Below are 27334 nucleotides of genomic sequence, written 5' to 3'. Positions count from 1 at the left end.
TTTGCTGAGCTGCAGGGGGGGTAGAGGGCATTTTGAAGACTCACATTAGGTTAGAACATGAAATCTATCTTGTACAGGAGGACCACCGTCATTTCCATTTGAAGCATGAGAGGAAGGGATTTCTAAACGTACAGAGAAATATTTTTTTCATGCAGAACCTGTTCATACAAGCGCCTGATAGAGCTGTTTAATTATCCTTATTATGTATCCTTAGATTAAAGTTGAGCTGTTACTTACTTAGTTACTTTCCAGGTTCAAGTTATCAGGAAAAGTGAAGTAGAAGACTTTACCCCATCTAAGAATAGCCTCGCAATTACTTTAAGAATATACTTTAAGAGTATTTAGTGAGTAATTTAAAAAAGCCAAGTTAAAGTTTCTAAAAAAAATAAGTACCACTACTATTAATAAAAGTAAAAATAATAAAGGATAGCAGTATTCATGATAAGTTTTCCTGTTACGATTGGTCTATTAATAATTACTGTCCTCACTCGTGGTTGTAAGAAGGACTTTACCACTGCAGCAGGTTGCCATAATGATAGTAAGCTCTTACACAACAGTGCACACACACAAAGCAAAGCTGCGCAGGGACACAGTTATGTCTCAGCTGACAGGTGAGGGGCCTCACTGCTGTTCGCACGCGCCACTTGTTTGAGGAAATATTTGAGGATCTGAAGAAAACAGGGAAGGAGGAGGGGTAAGGGGGGGGAAGAGGAGGAGGTGGGGGGAGTCAGTTAAGGAGAAAGTTCACAGTTTCTCGGACGGCCAACAGTGAGTGAAAACGCAGCATGGCGGGCAAAGGAAGGGTCTGCCCAGCCGGTCAGAATCAGCTCCAGGACTCTTCAGACTCGGACTCAGAGCAGGAGGGAGAACCCGCACGGGTGGCGGGCACCGGACCGTCCGCGAGCTCCCTCCCCGGCACGCAGGTCATCCACAGCGGACACTTCATGGTGTCGTCGCCCCACAGTGACTCCACGCCGCGCAGGAGGAAGAGCGGCGGCTCTCTCAGATATGACTTTGACACGGTGAACAGGACGTGGTGTCAGACGTACCGGTACGGCCCGCTCAGCGCCGCGAGCCTGAGCATCGACCCCACTCTGACCCGCCTGTTCGACTGCATGTCCCTGGCCTACAGGTGGGTCACCACTATGTACTCATATACAGCAGGAAAAACCCACCTCTGACCTGTCTACCTGCTTTTAAATGAGCGTATTTCCCCTTTGAACGAGTGCAGGCACATTGTTTTTCCATTTTTATTCCACATTTGCTTTTTTCTATTCGTGTACATGAACATGTGTGTGAGTTGGGCACCTTACTTGGGGCTGTCATGACTGCATGCATGTTAACATTAGATATTAGAGACCAAAAGTACTCTCACATTGATGTTTTCAGATTAAATAGTGCTCTCTCAATATTAAAAATAAAAAATAACCTGCAGGGTACAACTGACATGGCTTTTCCTCCTGCGGTAAGCACCCTCTTTATAGTTTACGGATGTTTGTATCGGCCACAAGCTACTTAAGAGCTTAAGAGCACATAAAAAAACGTTTTGCACAGGTTTCCCTTTTAAAACTGACAGTTACGGCTGAGTTGTAATGTGTGTAGTTGCCGAGTTTGCAGTCTCTTGTGCAACAGCTTGGAAACTCTTCACTGAAAAAGCTGGACTTTGATTCTAGTTGGCAGCACTGCAGAGATTATAGTGTAACTGAGCCAAAGGAGAGAGGAGCATGAAATGATGCCCCTTGGTTAGATTTATCTAGAAGTCAGCATACTTCCTTGACTTTAAACCATGCTTATTTATTAGGAGAATATACAGGGGTACATTTGTTCTCTTTAAGAGAATAAGTTTTGTTGTTTTTGTGACATAACAAACATCCGTGACAGCTGACCAAGCTGCAGCAAGAAAGCTGCTGCTCTTGCAGGAGCGTCTTTTCCTTTCTGAAAGTATGCGGAACATATCAAACTTTTATCCTGCTTTAAAAACGTGTTCATGGGAGTTGCCTCAACCTTTGGTACAACCTCTTTCCAAACAGCGACAGTGTGCCAATTATGTGTTTTTTATAGTTTGATAATACCCTGAGCCAAGCATGGTTACCAACACAACACAACACTAACATGTTTATGATTTGATGTGACAATATGACCTGAATATGTGCACCAGGTTGTGCAAACCGCTGCTCTGCTGCACAGTATTTATCATTAACCACACTGATGCTAATTGGTTCCTCTCCTAATAGGTTTTTTGGTAATAAGCTGCTGTGTTGGAGTGTGTGACATGCAGCGATGTCACTCCATTAAAAGCATGTTGAAAAAGGACCCCTATGGCTTCCTAGCAACTCTCAGAGCAGCTCACATTAGGAGGCCTGTTCTCTGCACTCAGCGGGCTGAGGGACACTGGGAGAAGTGCAAACAGCCTGACAGTGTGCTGCTGAATGAGCTGATTGGGTGCTATTAGTCAAAATCAGGACATGTTTCCAACAGGGGCGAGGCGGCGAGGCGACTGAATGTTTTCCACTGTATGTCCAGTCATTTCTGCATGTCTGTCCTTATTTCACTTAAACAGACAGACAAAGCAGTACATCTAACAGTGCAGATTTTCCATAAACGAATCATATTTGTCAACTAGATGTGATTGTGTTCCTTTTGTTTCTGCAGCGGTAAGATCGTCTCTCCCAAGTGGAAGTCTTTTAAGGGCCTGCGGTTGCTGTGGAGAGATAAGATCCGTCTGAACAATGCCATCTGGAGAGCTTGGTTCATTCAGTGTGAGTGCAGCGCGCTTCACCCTCTCTCTCTCTGCTGCCCACAGAACGTCTCTGTAACGTCTCAACACTAATAAAAAAGAAGGACAGTACGACTAAATGCACCGGATGTTTTTAGAACTAAAATTAGAAGAGAAGACCTATGAGTTGGTAAACATGCATGATCAGGAACCAGCGGGGCTCGTACGTAGTGGGCCTCTCTGTAGGTGTGAGTGTGAGTGTGACAGGTTGTCTGTCACTGTGTGTCAGCCCTGTGACTGACTGGCGATCAGTTCAGGTGGTACCCCGCCTCTCGCCCAATGACTGCTGGGATAGGCTCCAGCCCCCTGCGACTCTGAACAGGAGAAGCGGTATAAATAATGGATACATGTGTTACTGTCAGGATGTCATTTTACAAATATAATATAAATTGGAAAAGAAAAATGTAGCTTTAGGACAATGCGGTAAATAAGAAAATCTTTTCTTCCATAAATGTGTTGTTCTGTGTCTGCTGTGTTTAGATGTGGAGAAGAGGAAGATCCCGGTGTGTGGGTTTGTCACACCGCTGGAGGGCTCAGAGGCCGACGCACATCGAAAGCCTGAAGTGAGTGACTTTTGGGGTCAATTATACATTATTGAAAATGCAGTTCTGCACTGATGAGAGAATGTGTTCGACTTATTCTGTACAGATAGTTTAATGCTTGTTGTTTTTGCATCATGTCAACAGGCCATCGTATTAGAGGGCAGCTACTGGAAGAGGAGGATTGAGGTGGTGATCAAGGAGTATCACAAGTGGAGGATTTACTACAAGAAAAGGGTGAGGACTGAGCTTTCATGCTTCTGTGGAAGGCAGCGTTGGTTGGTTTGTCTAGACTAAAATATCTCCAAAGCTAGTCGTCAGTGTGACATCAGTTATTGTAGAGATGTTTGTGGTCCCCAGAGGATGAACCCTGCTCGCTGTAATCGAGCTCTCCCCTGAAGCCAATGACTCAAAAAGGAAGACACAGTCAAATCTTTGTAGTGAACCACCAAATCCAGTTTGACTGACATCATTCAGAGTAGGGCTGCACGATAAAAAAACATTACGATATCTTTTTGATATGAGATATTTATAAGGGAAATTATACCAGATAAACGCAGTGTGTATTCATGTACATATAAAACAATTAACAACATTACTTTTTATTATTTGGATTTTCTTCAAATAAAACAAAAACCCTACTTTTACCACCCTTGATTCAGACACTCGCTGTAAACAGGAACACTTACAACCACCTCGTATAACAGAGCTGCTGCCGTCACAGATCATGTCATTAATCGAGGCTCCGTTACGCGAGGTGGCCTATAAGTGTTTTCCCGTTAACGCTGTGGTCACACAAACGGACAGTTCACAGAGCGGACGTGCCGCGGAGTGAGGTACTTTTAACGGCTACACCTACAGCGCACACACGATGTGAGGTTGAGTGTGCCGACAGGAAGTCAGAGACTTTTCTGCTTGTGTCCAGTGTCCAGGTGACAAACACACTGCTGCACAGCGGTCAGTTCTCTCTGTGCTCTGGTGAAGAGCTGCAGTAATATGATGTGAATTAGTCATTAAAAGAGAAACGGGCGAGTTTTTTTTTTTGCACTGAGCAACAAAAAAGTAGCAGCTTGACGTATTTCACTTAATTTGCTTCAGTATTGCACGTCCTGCGATGTGACTATTGCACATGCACACATTGCACTTGCGATTGTTAAATGATGTATCGTGCAGCCATAACTGACCCTTCGCTAAGTCCCGCCCCCCTTAGTTACTGTTGCTCTGCCTGTCAAGCTTTCGCAACGGCAGCTAAATATTATGGCACATTTCTGAAAAAATCAACAGAAAGGACGACAACACACAGGTGAAAGCTCCATCCAGAATATAAAGTGTCAGCGGAGTGTTGAGAACAAAGAGGACTCAAAAATTGAGCGTCAGGCACACCACGTCTTGACAATTCAGTTCAGTTCAGTTTCAGCCCATTGCTAGCAAAACAAAATGATCCTACATTTTCCTTTAGTTTAAAGTGTGTCAGGATATCGCTCACATATCATGGGCTTGATCCAAACACATCTGGATTAACTTATAATTAATATTCAACTGTCTTTATTTGCTAACATGCTAACCTAGCCAAGTTAGTTAGCGTCTTAACTTAGAGCAAACAAAGGAGTTTCTGTTGATATTCGATAGATTAAGCTGCGAGTGCAGTCTTCCACAATTTATAATCCATGTCTGACGTCTCTCCTCTCGAGTTTTTGGCTTTGGAAAAGCTAAAAATATGACACCCCCCTCTGAACTTTGAGGAAATCTGCTGTCAGACCTGCAGATTCCATATGCACACCGTTACCGCATCTGAAAGCTTGACAGGCCTCCTGAGCCTAGTTATGGTTGCTACTGTAGGATTGGACATTGGCCGTTGAAGGGAGGGGCTTAGCGAAGGGTCCGTTCAGAGCTTGAAACGGCCCCAGAGTTTGGAGATTCAGGCTTTTCCTCTCAGATCCATGAGACGGTTTGTTATTGGTGGCACAGAATGGGAAAGGAGGATAAATTCTAATGATTTTGGGGATCCTCCTCAGCAAATAACAGTTTACAGTCAAATATAGGTAAAATATCACCACAACTACTGTATTCAAATTCTGTTCATCATTCCCCGATGATATATCATAATGTCTTTGGGGTTCCCCTGATTTTTTCAACAAGTATTTTATTGATCGACATGAAATTTGATGCAGACATTTATATTCCCTTTAATTATAAATTGTTGTAACTTTGGATTTTATGCTACATAATCTGATGCATGCCGGACCAAATACCTGTAAAACTAAAGACATCCCCAGCAGCTTCAACTATTATAATTACGCCTAATTAGCAAATGTTAGCATGCACAAGTGCTAAACTTTGATCGTGAACAAAGTAAATATTGTGCCTTCATGGCTGTCGGATCTTAGTCTTGTTTATTCCAAAATCAAAACGTGTCTTTGTTTCTTTGCAGCTTCAGAATAAGAAGGACGACATTCTCTCAATGCTACAAGAGGTATGTCTGAAGACTTCATTATTATTCTGTGTGTTTTTTTAACAACACAAATGTAGACAGAATTGATTTTGACCATTGGACGCTGAAGTCGGCTGATTGACCCGGCTTCAGCGTGTGTGTCAGTGACCTTCTAGCATTGTTTACTTTAGAAGGCAGTCCAACATATGATCAACAAAGTCACCCAAGCAGCTATATTTAGCACGTGGCTTCAGCCTCCCTCGGTTGACTAGAAAGGAAAACAGAGGCTGGAGAAAAAGAGAAACAGAAACGTGCAAAACAACTTGCGTCATGGCCTGGCATTTGTAGCCAATTGACACATATTGATTGCCAGCAGCGACAATACCTCAAACACCCCTCCAGGCTTTATCTTTATTCAAAGTGAAATAGCTGCAGAATTTAATGTCATTTAATCAAATCTGACCTACTTCCGACAGCCCTTTGTAGAAGTTGAGCCGCAGAAGGGTAGCGGGTTTGACAGTGACGTCACGGAGACAGAACAGACAAAAGCTCAGGAGGGGAAGAGGAGAGGCAGGAGAAAGGAAAGAGAGGGAGGGACCCTGGGGAAGCACCTCATTCATGATAGTATTCACGGGAGGATGTGACATGTGCCCTGCAAGTCACATCCCACTGTTCCTCCTTTCACCTTTGGAAACATGTTTTTATTCACTCACTTCTAATGGAGGAAAAAATAATTAAAAATGATAATAACTTGCTCTTTTCAAGGGACTAAAGGATGCTTTGCACATGCTTAATGACGAAGGTCTCTGCTGAAGGAGATTATCTGACCGTCTGTCTGCAGCCCAGACTCTTCATGTATTGTACGACGCTTCAAACGGCGCACATCAGCACAAAGTAGAGAGGTCAAAGATCACTAAACCAGGTCTTTACACTCCGTGTTATCTCGTCTGACAGATTACAGATTACACCCAGCAGCTTGGAACAACACCTCAATAAAACCCAAGCGTTGTTACTGTGATGTTAGTGTTCATGTCACATTCTTTGAGGCTCTTAACGCCCAAATCTAACTTTAAATTGTCTGTGTAATTTTAGCCTCAGCCAAATTCTGATTAAATCTTGACCAGTCTGATTCATGCAGGGAAGGTGGCTGTATCTCCGTCCTCCAGGCATTTTTTTCTAGAAGCTGTTTGTGGTCAAATCTATCAAATCACATCCTGTCATCAAATCAGCTAGTCGGTTTTAAAGTGAAATAAATTCCTGCAAACCAGAGATATGGACTTGAGACTTGGTGACTCGGATTCGAGTCGACTTGAGTCCCTGTTGTGATGCCTTGCGACTTGACTTGACAAAAACATAAATGACGTGAGACTTGACTGACTTGAGGCATGATGACTCGGATGACTTACGTGTGTTCATAAGTTTGAATGTTAGCTGTTAAATATAAAATGATCAAATTCAGTGTTGTCAAGTTTCTGTCTAACTATCAAGTCTGTAAAATGGACTGTCTCTAGTCTTTGCGACCACTCAAAGCTGCTTTTTACACTACATGTCACAGTCACCCATTCACACACTGATGGCAGAGGCTGCGTCGTAAAGTGTCAATCAGTTATCACATTCATACACATATTCGTTGGCTTTGCCACTGGGAGCAATTTGGGGTTCAGTGTCTTGCCCTTCGACATGTAGCCTGAGGGAATTAGGGATCGAACCTCTGACCTTTGGATTGAAAGACGACCGACTCTACCACTGAGCCACAGCCGCCCCTGTATGTACCGCTGACTGTATATAAAGATGGAGGACGCGTCTCCACCTCCTCTCGTTGTGCAATCATTATTGTAAGACAACAAGTGGGCGCTGTCATCTTGTTCATTTGGAGTCAGAGTCTGTGCAGTAGCGATCAGCTAGTGGAGCTGCGCCCCTACTGTTAACCAAAACACACATTTAACTTACAAAACTGCAGAGATCCTTCAGGTCGGCTCAGTCTGCAGCAGAACAGCTTCTTGTGTTGGTCTGAAGCAGACGTTCACAGATGTGTAAACTTCAATGAGGGGTGAGACAAAATATCGACGCATATTGTCGTCCTGACTCGTGCAATACAATTATTGATAGGCTGGTCAAATATCCATATTTTAATTTACAAACATTTGGCGCTCTTGTGATTTTGACTCTCTGCGCGTCACGACTCCTCGTGGTGGCACTTATTACATCAATCCTAATCCAAAGTCTTCATTTGTTCTATAGTTCTGACAGGAAACATGAACATTGTTTCATCTCAGGGCTATTTTGTCTTCTTCAGTTAATCAGATTTCTTGATGTATCTTTATGATTGTCTTGCAATATGTCAATTATCACAGAATCGATGTATCGTGATGTTATTGTTATCGTGGGCCACGTATCGTATCTGGAGTTACCCTGCGACACCCCTAGTAGTGATTGTTCTAGTTACGTCTCCTCTCGCCGCACCTCCTCCACTCTGCTACTCGGGAACAGATCAGCTACAAGAGCCGAATATGTCAACAGAGCTGTCAGTCATCCTTATTACAGCATCAAATAACTAATTAAAAATAAACTTGTCAGAAAAATGAACACTTTGACATAAATCAGCATGATAAGAACTAACTATAATGACATAAACCATGTTTGAGAAAAATGTATTTGACGTGTATTTTGATTTTAAAGTTTGACTCATGTCCCATCTGTTAACATGGAGGAGGCGGGCTTTATGACCTATACTGCAGCCAGTCAGCAGGGGGAGATGGAGAGGGTTTGGCTTCACTTTTAGGGAGCTGTCATGTTGTAAATGGTAAATGGTAAATGGACTGTACTTATATAGCGCTTTTCTAGTCTTTGCGACCACTCAAAGCTGCTTTTACACTACATGTCACATTCACCCATTCACACACACATTCATACACTGATGGCAGAGGTTGCTACATAAAGTGCCCAACTGTCAATCAGATATCACATTCATACCCGATGGCTATGCCACCAATTTGGGGTTCAGTGTCTCGCCCAAGGACACTTCGACATGTAGCCTGAGGGAGCTGGGGATCAAACCTCCGACCTTCCGATTGAAAGACGACCGACTCTTCCACTGAGCCACAGCCGCCCCAGTCGTCCATCTTTTTACACAGTTTATCTTCCAGAATGACCAATCGCAACAAAAATATATGTAATTGTATCTATATGATGTATTTCCATGTAACTACAGAGGACGAATCAATGATCTCCTGACTTTTTATGCAGTGGCACCATGAGGTTGTCATGTGTGTCGAGGCAAAAGAAGTGACCATATTTGGATGGCAGTGGCGCTTCTTTCCCTCAGAAACTAAACATAATAACAATCGGAAAGGATAAATTGTGAGGCACTGATATGAACGTATGTCCTTCTTCTCAATGAGGCCGAGGCTGCAGCAGTTTGTGTTTGTCGGCGCCTCAGGTCTTCCTGTTTACCCGCACGTGAGTGTGACTGCCAGAATTAGGTCAGGGACAAAAGGATGCTGCTCTTATTGAAACGGCGAGACATCAAAATAAAGAAATGAACAAAGACGACATAATGATAACCTGTAAGGGGCTAGTGTTTTTGAACAATGTGTCAAAACTGCTTTTTCATCATGCACAGTACCCACACACACACACATATGAATATGCACAAACAATCTTGCCTCATTTCCACTTTCACACTTTCATTCTGCCTCAAAGAAAACTAATCGAGAGGTAAATGAATAAATTATAAGAGGGGATGTCGTCTGCGTAGACGTAGTCACAACAGTTTCTGGGCTTCCCTATAAATGTGGCCTCAGACTTCAGAAGAGGAGGCAAAGACGAGAAGATCAGAGTGAAGCAAAGCATCTGAAACACAGAGGAAAGACCAGTCTGCAGCTACATTATCTGTGAGTTGGTTGCAGGGTCTAAGGAAGAGAACGAGTACTTGGAAAAGCTTGGAAAACATTTTTTTGAATGTAGATGGATGTAAGTTGTGATTAAGAGTCTTGCCGTTGTCAATTTTAAACTGGATTGACAGGTATCTAAGTGTATATGTTGTCGGGAGCCCTCTAAAGGACAGATCAGGGATGGACTCTGTCACTAAAAGTTGATTTGAAGAGTTTTTGAAGTGTCTTTGCTGATGTCCTCAAGGGTCAAATCTGCCAGGCCAAGCTGGAGAAATGGTCAAATCAGATGTACCAGGAGCCAGAGGCCGCGCCCGTGGAGGCCCACATGTTTGACCTGGACTGCCTTCTGTCCGACATCTCCGACACCCTGTTCACAATGACGCAGAAGCCATGTCCCTGGGCCAGTGACCGACACGACAGTGAGTAGTCAGCACTCTGGAGTTTTCAGTGACTTTGTGCAGGGACTTTGCTGTGGTCCTAAATCAGTCTGAAATGCAGCATCGAATGAGTGATTTTGTTCAAATTTAAGGTTCGACTACAGCTATAGTGTCCTGAGAAATGCATGGCAAGGTTGTATTTTTCTCATCATTTAGATGCATGCAAAACTCATCAACCTGGTTTCATGCTTTCAGGCTAGAGAGGACAGACAATAATACACCACTGTGATTCATCTGACTGTACGAAACTAAATTATTGAACACGATATTGTGATTCATAATTTGCATCTATAAATTACATTTTGTGTCATTTATTAGATTTTTTTTTTTTTAAAGTTTAAAATGGCAAATTACGGTTTTATGAGGAGGTATGAGCAGGACTGTTTCCTGGCCGGGGGCAGCAACTTCCTGGAAAACTTAAAGAGGGAGTATTATGCTGTTTCACATTTAAGACATATAATGTTGGATGTTCAGACTAAACGTGGTTGAAGTTTCAGATCTGTAGGTGAAAGTATGTCGGAGTAATCCTCAGGCTGCTCAGCTCAGTCTGCTGTGAACGCCAGATTTCACAGTTTTTTCTTCTTGCTTTGTGACATCACAAAGTGCAGCCTCTGTAGGCTTTGGAGAGCTGGCCAATCAGAAAACAGCGGGCTTGTAGGGGCGGGGTTTCTTAAAGGGACAGAGCTGACTGAGTGGTTTCAGGCAGAGGCTGTATGAGGGCCTGCACAGAGCAGCAGAGTGAGAACTGTAAATGATGCTAAGCTACTCCACAGGTATCACAGAGTGAAATATGAATCTAGCATAATACCCCCCCCTTTTAAGTTTTTTACGCTTACATTTTTATACATTTGAAAAACCAAACAAGATATAGTTTGTTAATTAGTGAACAGAGGGTAGCTGTTTAAAGGATAACTTTAAATTAGATTTAGAATTAGATTTTTCAACCTAGACCCTATTTTCCCATGTGTGTGTGTGTGTAAGTGACTGGTGGAGACAACAATAATTGAAATCGATCCAGTATCCAGGGAGGGAGCACCGGGCGGCAGCCGCCAAATGAGATACAATGTAACTAAACAGGGCACCGGGCGTACGCCAATATACAGCGTGAGACTTCAGCGCGAGACTTCTCTGTGAGCGAGACTTGGTTCCAGACAACAACAGAGAGCATAAGGTAAAGCAGCATGGCTGCCACAGTGTTGTCAGACAGTTATTGTAACGATCTGAGCCTGTCAGGAGCAAAAACAAGTAGCGCTTTTAGTGGCTGTATATTGGCGTATGCCCAGTGCCCTGTTTAGTTACATTGTATCTCCCGGTGCTCCCTCCCTGAATACTGGATCGATTTCAATAATTGTTGTCTCCACTAGTCACTCGCACACAAACACATGGGAAAAAAGGGTCGAGGTTGAAAAATCCCAGAGTTATCCTTTAAGCTAAGCTTACCAGCCGCTTCCTGTAGTGTTGTATTGGACAGAAAGATTTGAGAGTGGTTTGATCTTCAAATCCAACTCTTGGGAAAAAGCCAATAAATGCAATTTCCAGATGTTGAACTATTACTTAGATTTTGTGAAATTTTTGTTTCGTTTTGTGCCACAGCCACAGTTGGTGTAATGGATGGTCACATGGCTCAGCACACAATGATTAGAAAATTTCCAAAGATAAAAGATGACCTTTCAAAAAAAGACACACACACACACACACACACACACACACACACACACACACACACATTCAACAGACACCATGACAGGTGCACTCATAAACACATTTCTCGCTTTGATGTCTGATGTTCCGTTCTCTTCCTCCTCAGCGTACACAAGCAATGCTGATATAATCCAGCCGGGTCTGACTCCACTGCAGCCCAACCTGGATGATTTCATGGATATACCAGGTACTCTCTACCTGTCCATCCCAACGTCTGTCTGTCTGTCTGTCTGTCTCTCTGTCTGTCTGTCTGTCTGTCTGTCTCTCTGTGAGATCTTCACATCTTGTCATAGAGTGGAAGCAGATCAATACCCCATCTTCATTTTGCCTCATCTGAGTATCCAGCCACTTTCAGCTGTTTACTTTTCTGTTCCTGATAACAGGTATCAAGAGTTTAAGTCATGTCCATGTTTTTTGCCTGGGATTTCAGTTACTGTTATATTTCTAACAATGTGCTCTTCAAGGCATTTAGGCATGGGGTCTTGTTTGCAATGCGTTTAGGATGTGATTATTATTTGTGTGTATTGTATTTTTTGTTGCATCATATCAATAAAACTATGGCAAGCCCTTTGAACGTGTAATCAATAGGGCTGACTTGTATCAATTTAGTTTTAACTGGTTAAAATGTTCATTTAAGATATCTGTAAAACAATTTGTAACAATGTTACAAATATTTGTAGAAATTACATTTCGACTCGTCAAAACTGATTCACAGATATCTTTAATTTAATGATAGATATCAGTAATTCCTTTTTGACTAGTAAGAATTAGGATTAGGATCTCTGGCTTCATCTCATTAAAATACCACAAAGCCATTGGTCACCGTATGACGTCACACAAATTAGCATATTAGTTTGGGACATGTTCGTACGTCATTGAAGATCTCTACAGTGACTTTTTAAACTAGAGGAAAATCTTTTTCTGATATCTAAGATTAAATTCTGATGAGTTTCAAAGGGAGTTGTGGATATCTCAAATATAATTGTCACTAGTAACAGTGTAATTTCAGAAATGTGAAACTGTAGATATCTGAAATGACTTTGTTACTAGTGAAAATTCCACAGCGACATATCAGTCATTGAAGTAGTATTCCATTCATGATATCTGTAATGTGAGAACAACTGTAGATATCTACAATGAACATTGCTACGAGTAAGAATTGAATTGTTGATATTAATAATTAACATGTTGACTGGTGAGAGTGGAGTTACAGATATCTTATATGTCGACATAACTGAATGATAGATATCTGTAACTGAGTTTGAACAGAAGTCAGCGGTAAAAGTTGACTAGTTGTAGTTAAGTTACAGATATCTACACTGAACATTATAGATATGTTGGCTTGGAATTCAAACTAGTCAAAAAGCAATTGTTGATATCTACAAGTATTATTACTGCTACTGATTCAATGTTGAAGGTAACACTGCTGTGTTTATGTGCCTGCAGTTTTTTTTATTTTCCTCAGAGAACAAAGGCAGGTCGAGAGAATGGGCGAGTGAGAGAAGATGTATTTAACTACCATCCCAAGATCAGGCACCATGTATCATGCCAGGGGAGATATAAAGGGATGGGCTTGGAGATGGTGCAATTTCTCTTGATGACCCCGGGTCAAAGTTCTTAAGATTGTTCAGATGATTAATTGAGGAGATTTTAAAAGTTGCAATTATTCTTATAGATTAAACCGGCAAGGCTACACAGTGGTTAGCTAGTTCCAATCGTGGTTCAGATGTGTGGAGTCTGCATGTTCCCTCCGGGTCATGCATGGGATCCGACCGACTTCCTCCAACAGTCCAAAGACATGCTTGTTAGGTTAATTGGATACTCTTCAGTCCAGGGTGTACTCTGCCTCTCGCCCAATGACAGCTGGGATAGGCCCGGTCTGTCTTGGCGTACCATCACCTGTAGATCAGTTAAACAGTGTGACAGCATTGTTTGGACCGTGTATGTCATCACCAACATGCTAGTATGGACATTTGTGTCCTCAGGAGGGTGCAGGAGACGAATAAAGTGAGGACTTGCTCATCAAAACACATTTCCATAGCGATACTAGAGGTGACCTTTAACCTTTAATTGCTGGTCTCCTGTCAGTGTTATGTTTCAGGCTTTTTTCCACTGACCCTAAGTGATCTGAAAATCTCTTAATGCAGGTCTAAAGAAACTGTGAGTCCCTTTATAGATTTATCCTTGATAATGATCTGGACTGCAGGGTGTGACAGGAAACACTTCACACCCAGGGCCTCTTAGATCTTTAGAGCTAACAGCTGTCTGTGTGTGTGCAGGGAGACACAGACAGCTGGAGAGCTGCAGGTCAGAGTTTAGGTCCTCGCGCGGGGGCACAATGGCGGTTGTTGTTTTGGCCTCTGTGTTACTTTCAGTGAAGCAAAACAGTCCTGAGGCTACAAGTCGGCCTTTGTAACCCACAGACAACCTTCTGCCCACTGCTGTAACGTGTGTCTGTGTGTGTGTGTGTGTGTGTGTGTGTGTGTGTGTGTGTGTGTGTGTGTGTCCTGAGGGATCAGCTGTCTGTCTCCCTCCTGGTCACAAGGTCCAGTGAGCGAGTGAGAGTCTGTCAGAGCGACACAGCCATGAGTGTAATATATGCAGAGTCTTCATCTCACCTCTTAAATGGAAATACTGAGGCGGTGTGTTGTACCAGTATTTATTTTTCTCACTGAGATGAGAACACAGACATGCTGCTCTGTATCTTCAGACTGTGCCACACTTCATGCCTTGTGTTTTCAGAGCTCGTTTCCTGCTGGACTCTGAATAGTGAGTGTTTTTATTTCTGCTGTTCAGGTCCTAAAAGGTGACGTCAGTGATTCTTTGATTTAAGCATGAAGACTTAGTTAGTATTCGCCCCTCAGCTGATTAAAACGTGGATTCGGTCACATCGGACGTGAAGATGCTGTTTATAACCATGGACGGCAGCTTGCCAAACTCAGTTACCATGTAACCCAGACGATATGTGACGTGAACACCTGGAACGAGCACACAGAGCTTCACAACATTTTTTGGACGTTGACTTGTTTGATGTTTTGATCTGAGCTCTTATTTTTAGCTTTGTGGTTTGACTATCTTAAATGAAGTCATGACTAGGGCTGCATGATTCTGACATGTCGATAACTTTTTGTTCTGCGGCATTTTGAAAAATACTGGAAAATCTACCAGATAAACACGGTGTGTTTTCATGTAAACGATTAACAATCATACTTGTTATTATTTGGGACTTTTAAGTCTATTTGCTTCTAACAAAAAACCTCTCTCCTACTTTTACCGCACTTGGTGCAGTGACTCCTGCATGAAAAGGTGAAAGGTGAAAGGTGAAAAGCTGAAACTTTATTAGCCGCATGAACTTCGTGCATTTTCTTTGCAGCTCTCCAGTTAAGTACCCCTGCAAAGATATGCAGTAAATCTCTCCCATGACTTCGTTCATTATTGCAATGACGATACGACCTGTGATATATAAACCAATACTGAAGTGTGCATATTAGTTATAAGGTAGAGTTCCTTTGTCTCTCTGCTGTTGACATGTTTTCTTGTAACATGGTCTCTACTGAGTCCCAGATTATTCCGATGAGCAAAAGCGCTGTTTCTTTTGGCAATATGACAGTATATATCGTTAAACAATATCAAAATGTCTAGTGTATGTGTTGTTCTGTATCGTCTCTATCGTGATGTCACAAAACCAGCAGCTGAACTGCTTTACGGCAGTTTTTACGTCATTCTGACAACGCTTTACGTTCTAATCCTCGCACGTGGGAGTGAACCTGGAGCAAACCACAGAGGGAGGCGCTGTTTATTAACACGGACATTGACGTCCAGAAAAGGACTCGGCCTCAGCCCGAGTGAAATCAGAAACTCAGTACTTTTTATTTTTCAAGTGTTTAATTCACTCAGGATTCTCCAAAAATAGGCTGTGCCATGTGTTTATTTCATATAGACTCATTATTTGTTAAATTACCAGAAAACAATCTATATCGCCCAGCCCTGTGTGAGTCCATTAACTGCCCATGAAGAATGTCCTCCACATGCTGGAAAGAGGTACTTCTATTTGGTAACCGATGACAACAATACCCTGCACTCTCTCTGCCGGGGCAGCTCATGTGTCTGGAGGGAGTGTCTTTGTCATCTCTCTGGGTGGATACTTCCAAAATGTCGCTTACTCCTGCTGTTTTTATTTTCAGAGTTGCCTGCCTCAGCTTTAATGTCAGAAGGAATAAGACATTTGAAGACTTTGTAGGATATTTGTTGTCACTTTCTCCCTCCCCTCAGGGAGATATTAAACAATTTCCAGCTACGTCAAAGTTTCCTCATAGCCGACAGATTAACAGAGTTATGTGTTTTTTTCACAGATATCTTTATGAACTACCGGGGCCAGCCGTCTGAACAGACTGGTTTTGCTGACTGTGGCTATTTCGAGAGCTCATCCAGCACAGCGTTTGCTCCGGCTCCCTCCCCCGTGGTGACAACTCCTCAGCTGCTCATCGACACACAGCTGGCTCAGGTAAACCGCTCTGACCGCCTGTGAGACACATTTCATGAGCAGCTAATAACGCTGTTGTTTAAGTAACAGGTTGAATCTTTCTTTCTCAGCCCAATCTGTCGTCTGAACATTTGCCTCAGCCCTCCTCATCCAGCACCCAGACAGACCAGACCAGGCCGGGCCAGGGCTGCAGTGAATACCACACGTCCAGCATCATATCAGGCAGCATGCCGTACGGACATCAGTCGTACCCTGATCCACCTGTTTCTATCGCGTTCACCAGCAGCATGGAGCAGACGGCTGCTTCAAGTGTTCCGTTTTTGTACCCACTGCCATGTCACAAGTTTGGTTACTACACCACGACCAGCGTGACCCCCACCGTCATCACCCACACCGCCTCCACCGTGGGGGCCCAGGGCTACCCTCACACAGGGGACACATACGCCCAGACGCCCTGCCAAGCTCTCAGTTACCCTCTTGTGGTGTCCGACCCGGTCCACGCCACGACACACTGCTTCTCCGTCCCCGAGCAGGTGGTTGTTTCAGGGGTCAGAGGGAAGCACAAGCAGAAGACAGGAGGGGGGAGGACAGCTGGTCCACCCAGGGTCCTGTCCGGCCCCCCGTCCACGGCACCCACACCCACGAGCTGCCTGGCTGAGCTGCTCTCCTCCGGCACCCGAGAACGTGAGTCAGCACCGTTCCTATTTCATCTCTGAAAATAATAATTAATCTGACAAACAACGTGTTCCTCTAACTTTAGTTTTTTGTGCTTTCAGGGAAGCCATCGCTCGGATTTGATACTCTTCTAGTAGCAGCCAAAGGTCGGAGGTCATCATCTCCCAGCTCCTCGGTAAGCCTGCCGTAAAATATCACAAAATATGGGCACAGCTTCTCAATAACAATCATCAAGTTAAAGAATAAGTTCAAGATTTTGTGACATATGCTGGTCAGTTTCTTGCCAAGAGATGTGAAGATCGATATCACTCTCATATATGTACGCTACAACTCACAACCAGCAGCTGGTTAGCTTAGCTTAGCAAAAATGCAGGAAAAACTGGAAACAGCTCTATCTGGTTCTGTCCAAATCCACCATCCAACAACCTTAAATGTTCTTGTTATATCTTCATTGTCTAATTCGATCCAAAAAATACCACACAACACATCATGGTTCTCTATGGGCTTTGTGTGCCATGCTAATTGACTTCCTGTAGTCTTTACGTGACACTGAGATTTTCTTAAAGCCACCAGAGACCCTCGGAAACCATATGTTTTAATGTTTCTTTGTTTTAATCCAACATAAATAAGCTAGCTTTAGAGGTGCTACATTTGCTACCTTCAGGAAGCTAACTGTTCCCTACTTTTTCCCAGTCTTTGTGCTAAGCTAAGCTAACCTGCTGCTTGCTGTAACTTCATATTCAGTTAGTGTACAGATATGAGAGTGATATCAAGTCTTCTGGAAAGTGAGTAAGTGCATTATCCAAGATGCTAAAAAGTTGCAACAAGCTGAATTTCCAGCAGGAGATGATTTTTGATTAATATTTTGTAGAAATGGAGCTTACCTACCTCTTTATTTAGTGTTTTATTTATTTGCAGTTTGTGTGATGGTACATCAAGAGTTACAAGTTAGGTTAGGTTAGCGCTGTTGCCTCACAGCTAGAAGGTTCCTGGTTTGAATCCCGGTTTGGACGAAGTGGACCTTTCTGTGTGGAGTCTGCATGTTCTCCCCATGCATGCGTGGGTTCCCTCCGGGTACTCCGGCTTCCTCCCACAGTCCAAAGACATGCTCGTTAGGTTCATCGGTGACTCGAAATTGCCCGTAGAGCGATCAGTCCAGGGTGTACCCCGCCTGGGATCAGCTCCAGCCCCCCGCGAGCCTAAACAGGATAAGTGGTATAGATAATAGATGTTTCAAACAAGATGGAATTGCATAAATGAGCTAGCTTTAGAGGTGCTAGTTTTGTTACTTCCCCCCTTTTTCCAGTCTTTGTGCTAGGCTAACCTATTGCTAGTTGTAACTTCATATGCAGTGTATCTTTTGATCTAGCTCTCGGCTCGAGAGTGAATAAGTGCATTTTCCAAGATGTCAAAAAGTTCCTTTAAAGTTGCAACGAGCTAACTTCACATCTTCTCAAACTGAAATTTTGTAGCAGGAGATGATTTTTAGTGCATATTTTATATAAATGTAGCTTACCTCTTACCTTTGTTTATTTATTGTAGTTTGTGTGGTGTTGCATCGCCCTAAAACAAATGTCCAAACCCAGTTTGTGACAAAGGAAAGAGTTCAATACTCTACACTGGATGTTAATAAGTCCAGAAGTAAAGATATGTCATGTAAATCAGGACAGTGATGAAGATGACCATCTCACTCAAAATACAAAAACCACACTAATATGTTAGCTGCAATCTTAATATAGATTTGTGGTAAACATACACATTTGTTAATACTTTGTTCAAATATCCTAAATGGAAAAATACAGTACTACACTGCTGGTGCAATATTGTCTTTAAAAACTGAATTGTGATAACAGTAGAGACTGTGTGTTGTGTAGCAGTCGGGCAGCAGCGCACATGTCGGAGGAGCCTCATCGCAGCTGCAGCACGGAGCTGGTTGGCCTGCAGGGATCCCAGTGCTGACCTCTCTGCACAGCCAGAGTGCCACCCTGGGTCACAGTGGACCCCACGCCAGCACCTCCAGAGGCTCAGCGGTGTCGGCCCTGCTCGCACAGGGCTCCACACACACCAGCACAACCCTCCTCATCCCCAAGACTGAGAAACTGTCTCCTGTCCAGCTGTACAGCACGGACAGGAACAGCTTAACAGGTACGCCATGAGTGCTCCAAAACAGTCAAGTCAGACATCATCGAATGCTTTTGGCAAACACATCTTGTTTAATTGTCAGGGGATACGCTGTAAAACGTCTGACGGTAACTGACATGACAAGCAATTTAGCGATGGACATGTATTCCTGTTAGAATGGTGCCTCCACTGCTTTATGCTAACACCTGACATGTTTGCTTACCAGGTCAGGTAACCAGGTTTTTTGGGTGTTTTATGCCTTTATTGAGAGAGAGAGGACAGTGGATAGTGTCGGAAACAGGGGGAGAGAGAGTGGGGATGGTCAAGGGTGGGAGTGTAACCCAGGGCCGCTCCATGGAGGACTGCAGCCTCTGTATGTGGGACACGTGATTTAACCTCTGAGCTCAGCCGGTGCACCATCAATTTGATGTCAGTGAAATGTTGTACTGACATTCATGGTTCCCAGGTGATGTCTCTGAATGAATTTGGTGATGGATTTTCCTCTTGTGCCATCTTGAGGCTGACATATGTGGATTTGGGAGAAAAGTTTTGCTAACTTATAAAGATATTCATGTATTAAGTAAATATGCTTGACTTATTCGATAACCTTTTAATACACCTTGTCAGTTCCATTGTTTTTACACAGCATAGTGTGAAAATTAAAATGAAAACAACTTAAAATGGCTTCCAACAATACATGGATATTTTTTCTCTTGTATTCCACCAGCTGTATATTAATATAGCAAAAAGGTACTTTAATAATAAAGCCTGTTCCATGATGTTTAATGACAGCATGCACAGAAAGTGTATTCTGTATATGGCTCTTTTTGATTTATAAACACATTATAGATGTGCTGACAGTTTGTGTTTAATATAATTAATGTAGATGTAGGCGTGACTTGTGCATGGTGATGTGTACATCTAATGATCATGTCTTTCTTTAGTTAACTTTTCAGGTCATCCAGGTCAAACGTCACCACCCAGACCTTTAGAGAAAGCCTCCAACCTGGAGTCGTCACACTCTGGCTTCTCAGCACACGGAAAGATAGAATCAAGTAAGGTAGGACACACAGTCTGCTTTCTTCTGCTCATATCCGCTTTCATGTTGTACAGCATGAATATCTTTGAGATATAAATGTTATCCTGTCCTCGTCCTTGTTGAGTCCTAATAATGTGAAAATGAAAGATGTAGGAAACGAATGACCCCGGATGTGTATCTGAAGCTAAAGAGATGTGATGTGTTATCTGCAGCAAACAGAGAGCAGGAGGATAACTCACATCTCAGCAGAGCAGAAGAGACGTTTCAACATCAAACTGGGCTTTGACACTTTACATAATCTTGTGACAACACTCAGCTCGCAGCCAAGCATAAAGGTACTGTGACAGGATGTGCAGCCGCACTACAAAAAGATATGCTGAAAGGGCTGGGCGTAACGCACAGCTAGACTGGAAGCTATATGAGATGCAAATGTTCACATGACAAAGTAACTACAGTTATATGAGAATAACATGTTTGTGCTGACGTGTGATGACCCCTCTGTCTGCCGGCTCAGATCAGTAAAGCCACCACGCTGCAGAAGACGGCGGAGTACATCAGTAAGATGCAGCAGGAGAGAGGTCAGCTGCATGAGGAGGCGCAGAGACTCAGGGAGGAGATCCAGCTCCTCAACTCTGCCATCAAGTGAGACCTTAAGCTCGGCACAGCTTCTGTGTGTGTGTGTGTGTGTGTGTGTGTGTGTGTGTGTGTGTTTACATATGGGCAAGTGAATCTTTGCATATCCACGAGGATTAGATGTATATTTTGGTTTGATATGATATCAGAGTGATATTTGGACTTTGTACATTAGCCAGTTAAAAAGAATCAAGAGGAGATTTTTCTTTAGAGAATGACTCAAATGTTCGTGCAGGATCAGCAAAGAGGTGATAGAGAACAGGTGAAAACCTTGGTCAGAGTTGTTCATGAATTTGTCCTCTTCCACTTAGGTTCATCAAGGTCACAGTTGACATTACTATAAAACACCTGGCTCATAAAGTAACTTGTTGTATCTGTAATCATCCATCTTTTCTTTGTTTGTTCAGCCATAGTAGATTACTGTTTACTTGCAACACTTGCAGAGAGCGTAAAAGCAGTGATTTTAAAGTCGCCACAGACAGCCAGTCTGTAACACTGCAAACACAAAGGCTTTCATCAGTGGGCCAGAGGCTCAATCACCATTGTGTGACCTCATTCAGCGATAGAGACTTAACATTTATTCACATGAAAATCTTCAAAATGATTACTTTAACAAACTGAATTAGTTTTAGACAGCAACTTATTCTGTTAGCTGTCGGCTAAGTAAGGTGTATGCACGGTCCTGGAACACAGTCTTGCTGTCCTCATACCACAATTAGTCATCTTACATTGCCACCAATACATACACATATTGCCACATTGCTATGCATCTTGCAAACAGCATTTATTTGTATTTTTTGGATTGGATAAAAGTCTTCTTTAAAAAGAACAGCCGGAGACCGACAACAAGCTCTCCATCAGACAGTTTGTCTGCTGGTTTTGGTGAGGAAATATCAACATGTCGACATGTTGTGGGGTTAGTCTGGTGCGCAGTCTGTTGACTGTGAGACCCGCCGCGGAGAATACGTGCTCAGACAGTCCTGTGATGTCCCAGGAGCAGAGAGATGCAACAAAGCTTCTCTACTGTTTCACTGCTCGTTTCATTTTGCTCTCCTCTCAGGCTCAGCTCAGCTAATGACAACAAAACACCGGTTAAAGTGCACATCCGTATTCCTTACAGCGGATTACAGCTTTTGTTCCCCACCCCTGATATTGTAAGAAAGGCCAGAGTAAGCATTGGGAGTGACCACAGCAAGCAAAACCTGATGCAGTGAACAGATGGCAACCTGAGCATTGATTTAAGACCATTTCAAAAAGTTGTGAATCTATCCTCTAATATCACGTATTGTTCTTTTACCAGCTGATATGAAGCCACTTCTCTGCCTTGCTGACTCAGTGCATGTCTCCCTGCAGTGCGTGCCAGCAGCAGCTCCCAGCCACTGGTGTCCCCATCACCCGGCAGCGCTTCGACCACATGAGGCAGAAGTTCAGAGAGTACGTGCAGGCACAGACGCTGCAAAACTGGAAGTTCTGGATCGTATCCTTGTGAATGTAAATCTGACAACGGTTGATGAATCATTGCCACAAAAACAACTTTAAAAACTGACTGACTCTGCACAGAAAAGTGAATATGAGTGTTGGGAAATGAGTGTACCCATCTTTTCCCCCGTGAGGTCTCATGTTTCAGAAGCTGGCTGCAGCATCAACACACTTCTTCAGACTTTGGAGGGATTTCAAATTTTGTTTTTTTCCCTAAAGTATTTTCTTTGAATCCAAATGAAGTAATTAAACCAGAAGTTAGACCAAACTGGAAAAATACAGACTTACTGTGTTTTTGTAGAGTAGCTGTATGAAGCAGGGAAAATATAAATATCCCCTTAAAGTGAGTGCACATGGTGAGTAACCAAAACCTGATTTGTATACATTTAAGTGTAGCTTAATCATACAGTGCACATTATACATCTGGGGCGCCTTATTGTGACCAGCCTGTGTGTTGTAATGCCAGTTGCATAATTAAAGAAATATATATTAATCCATAGCTTGTTCCCTAATGATCGCCTAATCCGTTACTGCTGCTGTTATCTTGCAGGCAGGATAAGAAGATTAAAATCACCGTTTGATTATCTCGTGTGATGCACAAAAACACCTCGAGGGTGTTTTCTTTCCATGAATATTAAGGTACTTTCTATGCTCCCTCTGGGGCTGCGCGTTTATATAACTGCTGATATCTGAAATAAAACAAGTTCTTTTCTCTTCACATAGAGTCGAGATGACAACATTAACCATCTGTTTGTTTGCTGATTCTCTCGTCTCTTCATTAACAGAACCATTCAACAATGCAAACTGACTTGAGTTTTTTAGTTTAGTTTCGTGCTGCTGCTCGCATAGAGAAACACTCACTTGCATATTTAAGACTGAAATAGCCATAAAAAGACAGATGGTGATATTGTCGTACAAATCCTGTTAAGACCAGAACCAACAGTGGTTTGATTGTTGAACTAGCTCCTCTGTGCCATCGAGACACCTTTTACAAAATCTGATTTCAAACTGATCAGCAGGACACGTTGTTGAATTGTATAACACGTTCCTTACAACCAGCATAGAGCTTTTCTTCATTTTGAGACAATAACACACACCACAGAGCTGCTCAGGGTCGGAGAGAGGAAACAAAATTCGACACAAAATGTGTGTGGTATGGCATCTTCAATGCAAACAACCTGATTGTTTTAATACTAATCAGGTTATCATGAAACATTTTGCAGCATTAGCATTGAGATGTGTCTTTCTTTCTGACTCCTTTGACCTTTTTATGCCCTTTTTTCCCCCTTTAATTTGTATTTTCATTCAATCCTGCTCTTCCTGTCTTGATTATTGAGTCTTTCTTTCTTTCCCTCTGACGTAGACAGATCGATCATAGAGAGGTGATAACCGTATGACATGTGTCAACAGGCTTACAGTGTTGATAGCCTTTTTGAAACCATGTTACCTCCAATCAAAAAGGCTTTTCCAACGATAAGAGGGCTGCTGCCAGCGTCTACATTTTTTAACCCCATTTCTTCCCCCCCAGATTGGCCGACTCGTGCTGCATTTGCAAGAGTTACCCAATTTTCTAGTCTGAGCCTGCTGCTGCTGTAAATGCTTGTTAATGAACTTAATCTATATAAGTCCGCAGCTGAAAATAGTTCCCAACAAATTCATGCCCTGCTCTTAAAGGAAATTACTGAGCCTTTTGTAAAAAGTGTATTATATATCCTTTTTAAAGCTGTATGTCTGCAGTAGGAAATAGTGGGCTATCAGGCCACATACAGGATATAGTACTGGGGAAGTGTTGGAACAAGGAAGGTTTATAATAACACCTGCTTCTGCATACTTTAAAACTCTTTGCATTGCTTTGTAAAAATAAGAGAACAGGACAGTTGAGGAATATTCATGTTCGGCCCAGACTTCTTTCCTCAGCTCAGTGTCAGTTCAGTATCATCATCGAGCCTCTGTTTGAGTCCTATAACGGGATGGTGTCCACAGCCAGTGTGGAGGACCTGTGTCGGTCCACTCTGTCCTGGCTGGACCAGCACTGCTCCCTGCCTGCGCTCAGACCCAGTGAGTCCAGAACACCTGATGCCTCTATGAAGATCAATACAGCCGATATCCATGTAATATTATAATCTGTGTTTTTTTTTCTCTCTCAGTGGTTCTGAGTTCACTCCGTCTCCTGAGTACCACCACATCAATCCTCACAGACCCCACCCTGCTGCCGGAGCAGGCCACCCTCGCTGTCACCCAGGCAGATCCGTCTGCTGTCCTGGACCACTCCTTACAGCCGGCCATTCAGGACCGAATACACCCCATGTGACCCTGAACTTTACTGGAATACATCACAACATACAGGAGGACTAAAGTCAGAGAAAGAAAAGACTCAACACTCAGCTCTGAGACTGTCAGTAACACATAATCACATCCCAATAAAACTCACCAGCTGCAAGACGAATGTAAACCAGCACACCCAGAAATCATAAGATAAATGTGATCTTTGCTTTAATTCTGATACAAGTATAAAAAACTTTTAATATACGCCTTTGTTTATTTGAAAGCCTCCGAATCATTTTCTTTGGTGACGCACACATTCACATCTGTTGACAACTTCAGTGATTCTCAATTCTTCTCGCATCTCAGGTAATCTTTTCGCTGTAGGTGGGACACCACAGTACATTTAAGCAGCGAAATGGAATTCAGCCATCTTTATTTAAGTATTTATAAATGTGTCTTTCCTACCATGCCATGTATAGATGTCTTATAACTTATCATTTTTATTAGTAGTAGTAGTAGTAGTAGTAGTATTTTTTATTATTAATAATAATGTTATGATAAGTAGCAGTAATGTTTGTATTCGTAGTAGTGTACTTATTAGTAGTGTCACTATTCTTATTATAAATGATAACCTTTAAATATATAGCACGTTTTAAAATCCAAGTGCCTCACAAAGGCAACAGAATAAAACGATAAGATCATTAAATTATCATTAAAATAATCTTTAATGTCTAGGCAAAAAATCAGAAACTAAAAATATCTAAAACAAATGAAACAATTGAATATTAGAACTCAAGTAAAAAGGGTAAATGTGATGAAAGTATATTTTAAGAAAAGACTTATAAGAGATGAAGAAGAAATGTTCCTCTTTTTTTTACTCTTTTGGGGGATATGACATAATAGCATGGCCTACAACTTTTATTTTTTTAAATTAATTTCCTTTTTTTTGTCTTTATTGATCATATTTCGAGAAGGTACAAAATATTACATATGGAAATATTTCAGTTGATTACATGGACATCTTAAATTTAATCTAGAAATAATGTCAAACATCAAATAGAAATTACATTAAATAAAAAAGAATAAATAGAGAAATATTAGTGATGGAAGTGTAAGCCTATATTACACAAATAATTTGCCTAAAGAGAATCCTTTCGAGTGTTTCAGTTTTAATATCTATTTTGTTAGTCATTATTTTAGAGACAGAGTCAAAAAGATGTTGAAATAACATGCAGAAGAGGTAAATACTGGCTTCTGAGCTGCGGATTTAGGTTTTGTATTACAGATAAATGATAATTTCGCTCACTCAGAAACGCTAGGTGACGCTCTGCCAGTGTGGATGGCTCCGTGTATGACCGTACTGCAGGCGCTCCTCCAGCCCAGCAGGTGGCGCTGAGCCGCAGGAGGCACCGGAGTAATGCAGTGTGAGGGTTTTTGTTCCCAGATCTCCTCGGTGCGCTGTCCACTTCAGCACCACAAGCCGAGCAGAGGCAGCGGGCTAGCTAACGCTGAAGAGGAGGGGACTGAAGACACGGCTCAACATCAGCACCAGCACCGACCCGGAGTCCCAGATACTGAAAATATCCACCGATAACTAGCTGAAACGCCAGCACCGACGAGGCAAAGACTGCGGGAAAGGTAGGAGTTTTCGAAGAAGCTTAAATAGGATCAAGTTGAGGGAGGCAGGAGGGATAATAACGGGCTTCAGAGAAGAAGAACAAGCCCCCTTCCCTTCCTGGTTCATAAATACTGTATAACCGTGCTAAGGCGGTGTTTACGTTAGCTTCTTGTGATATTTGTGCTTCATATATTAAACCCATGTGTAGTTTATTACAGAGAAACGGGGACACTTTAGTGATAAAGAGCAGTGCGGGGACCGTGTTTTAGCTGGGCAGCCTCTCCTCGCTTTGCAGATGGTGCTGTTTTATAACTCGTCGATTTCCGCTGCTTCTCTGTGGCCAGCTGCTGTTTCTTTATGCCCCTCTGTCCTGGCTGCGGGACATTTAGCATCCCCCAAACTGTGCGTATGTTGTTGCCGTTTTGTGTGTGGCTTAACAATGATAATTATACAGCCAGCTTTGTCTGAGATATGTTGATGTTTGTTATATGAAATAAGATGGATTTGGTTTACAAAGGTGGTAAACTATCTTGAGCTGAGTAGACTGCATGAGTGGTTGTAAAAAAACATTTTTTATTATAACCTTTATTTAACCAGGAAAAGTCCCATTGAGATTAACAGTGTTTTTTTCAAGGGAGTTCTGGCCAAGACAGGCAGCAGCGCTCACAGATAGAAAAACACAAAAAGGGACATCACAGAAGAGCAGGAGACAAGCAGGAGCAACTCACATTTTAAATTATACATTTGGAGCAGTCAGTTTTGCAACCAGGAACATTAAGAGCATCGACATCTGAGAGAGTCCACCTCTAGTTTTGTTATTTTTGATTTAAAAGCATTTAACAAGATTAATTCATTGAGTTTCATTTGCAGTGTATTCCATGCGGCTGGTGCAGAATACACAAAACAGTCCTGAGAGTGCAGGGAGTACTGCTCGGCACTTTGTGTGATAAGGGCACATCCGTTAAAAAAAAAGGACTCGTGGCCCTAATAAAATATAAAGGTATATTTTTAGGTAAAATGTAACTACATTAAATGAAAACTAAACTTCATTTACAAAAATAATAAAACATAACGTAAATATGCTTTGTGTAAACTCAATGATAACAATTCGAGTAAACTCTGTTTGAATAGACTTATAGGTAGAAAGGGAGCAGACCAAGAATTCCCATATATCTTCCCTAAATAGACACATTCTGAGTTATTATTTTATCCTGTCGTACTACACCCTCACTTCACCCGTTTAT

At 42.4% G+C, this 27334-nt stretch overlaps 2 protein-coding genes across 2 annotated transcripts in view; both read left to right on the top strand.

The window, feature by feature from the left end:
- Positions 1 to 785: 785 nt before the first annotated feature.
- Positions 786 to 24615, top strand: LOC138602429 (carbohydrate-responsive element-binding protein). The gene is made up of 17 exons (XM_069673903.1): positions 786 to 1132; positions 2653 to 2759; positions 3257 to 3339; positions 3463 to 3552; positions 5747 to 5788; positions 9884 to 10058; positions 11884 to 11964; positions 16130 to 16281; positions 16371 to 16944; positions 17037 to 17110; positions 18810 to 19080; positions 20001 to 20116; positions 20308 to 20430; positions 20610 to 20737; positions 22082 to 22205; positions 24136 to 24265; positions 24355 to 24615. Exons 1-17 carry the CDS (start codon positions 786 to 788, stop codon positions 24516 to 24518), a joined length of 2781 nt encoding a protein of 926 aa, XP_069530004.1. The 3' UTR covers positions 24519 to 24615.
- Positions 24616 to 25951: 1336 nt separating this feature from the next.
- srrm3 (serine/arginine repetitive matrix 3) overlaps positions 25952 to 27334 on the top strand; it is a 110614-nt gene continuing 109231 nt past the window's right edge. The window contains exon 1 of the mRNA XM_069670658.1: positions 25952 to 26110. The gene's annotated coding sequence lies outside the window, so the exon portion shown is untranslated. The remainder of the gene's footprint in view (positions 26111 to 27334) is intronic.

This window comes from Semicossyphus pulcher, unplaced genomic scaffold (assembly GCF_022749685.1).
Source record: "Semicossyphus pulcher isolate SPU_LCO1_2020_fin unplaced genomic scaffold, fSemPul1.0.p SCAF_10, whole genome shotgun sequence".
In the NCBI taxonomy this organism is placed as follows: domain Eukaryota; kingdom Metazoa; phylum Chordata; class Actinopteri; order Labriformes; family Labridae; genus Semicossyphus; species Semicossyphus pulcher.
This window is presented reverse-complemented; position numbering and strand designations above follow the sequence as displayed.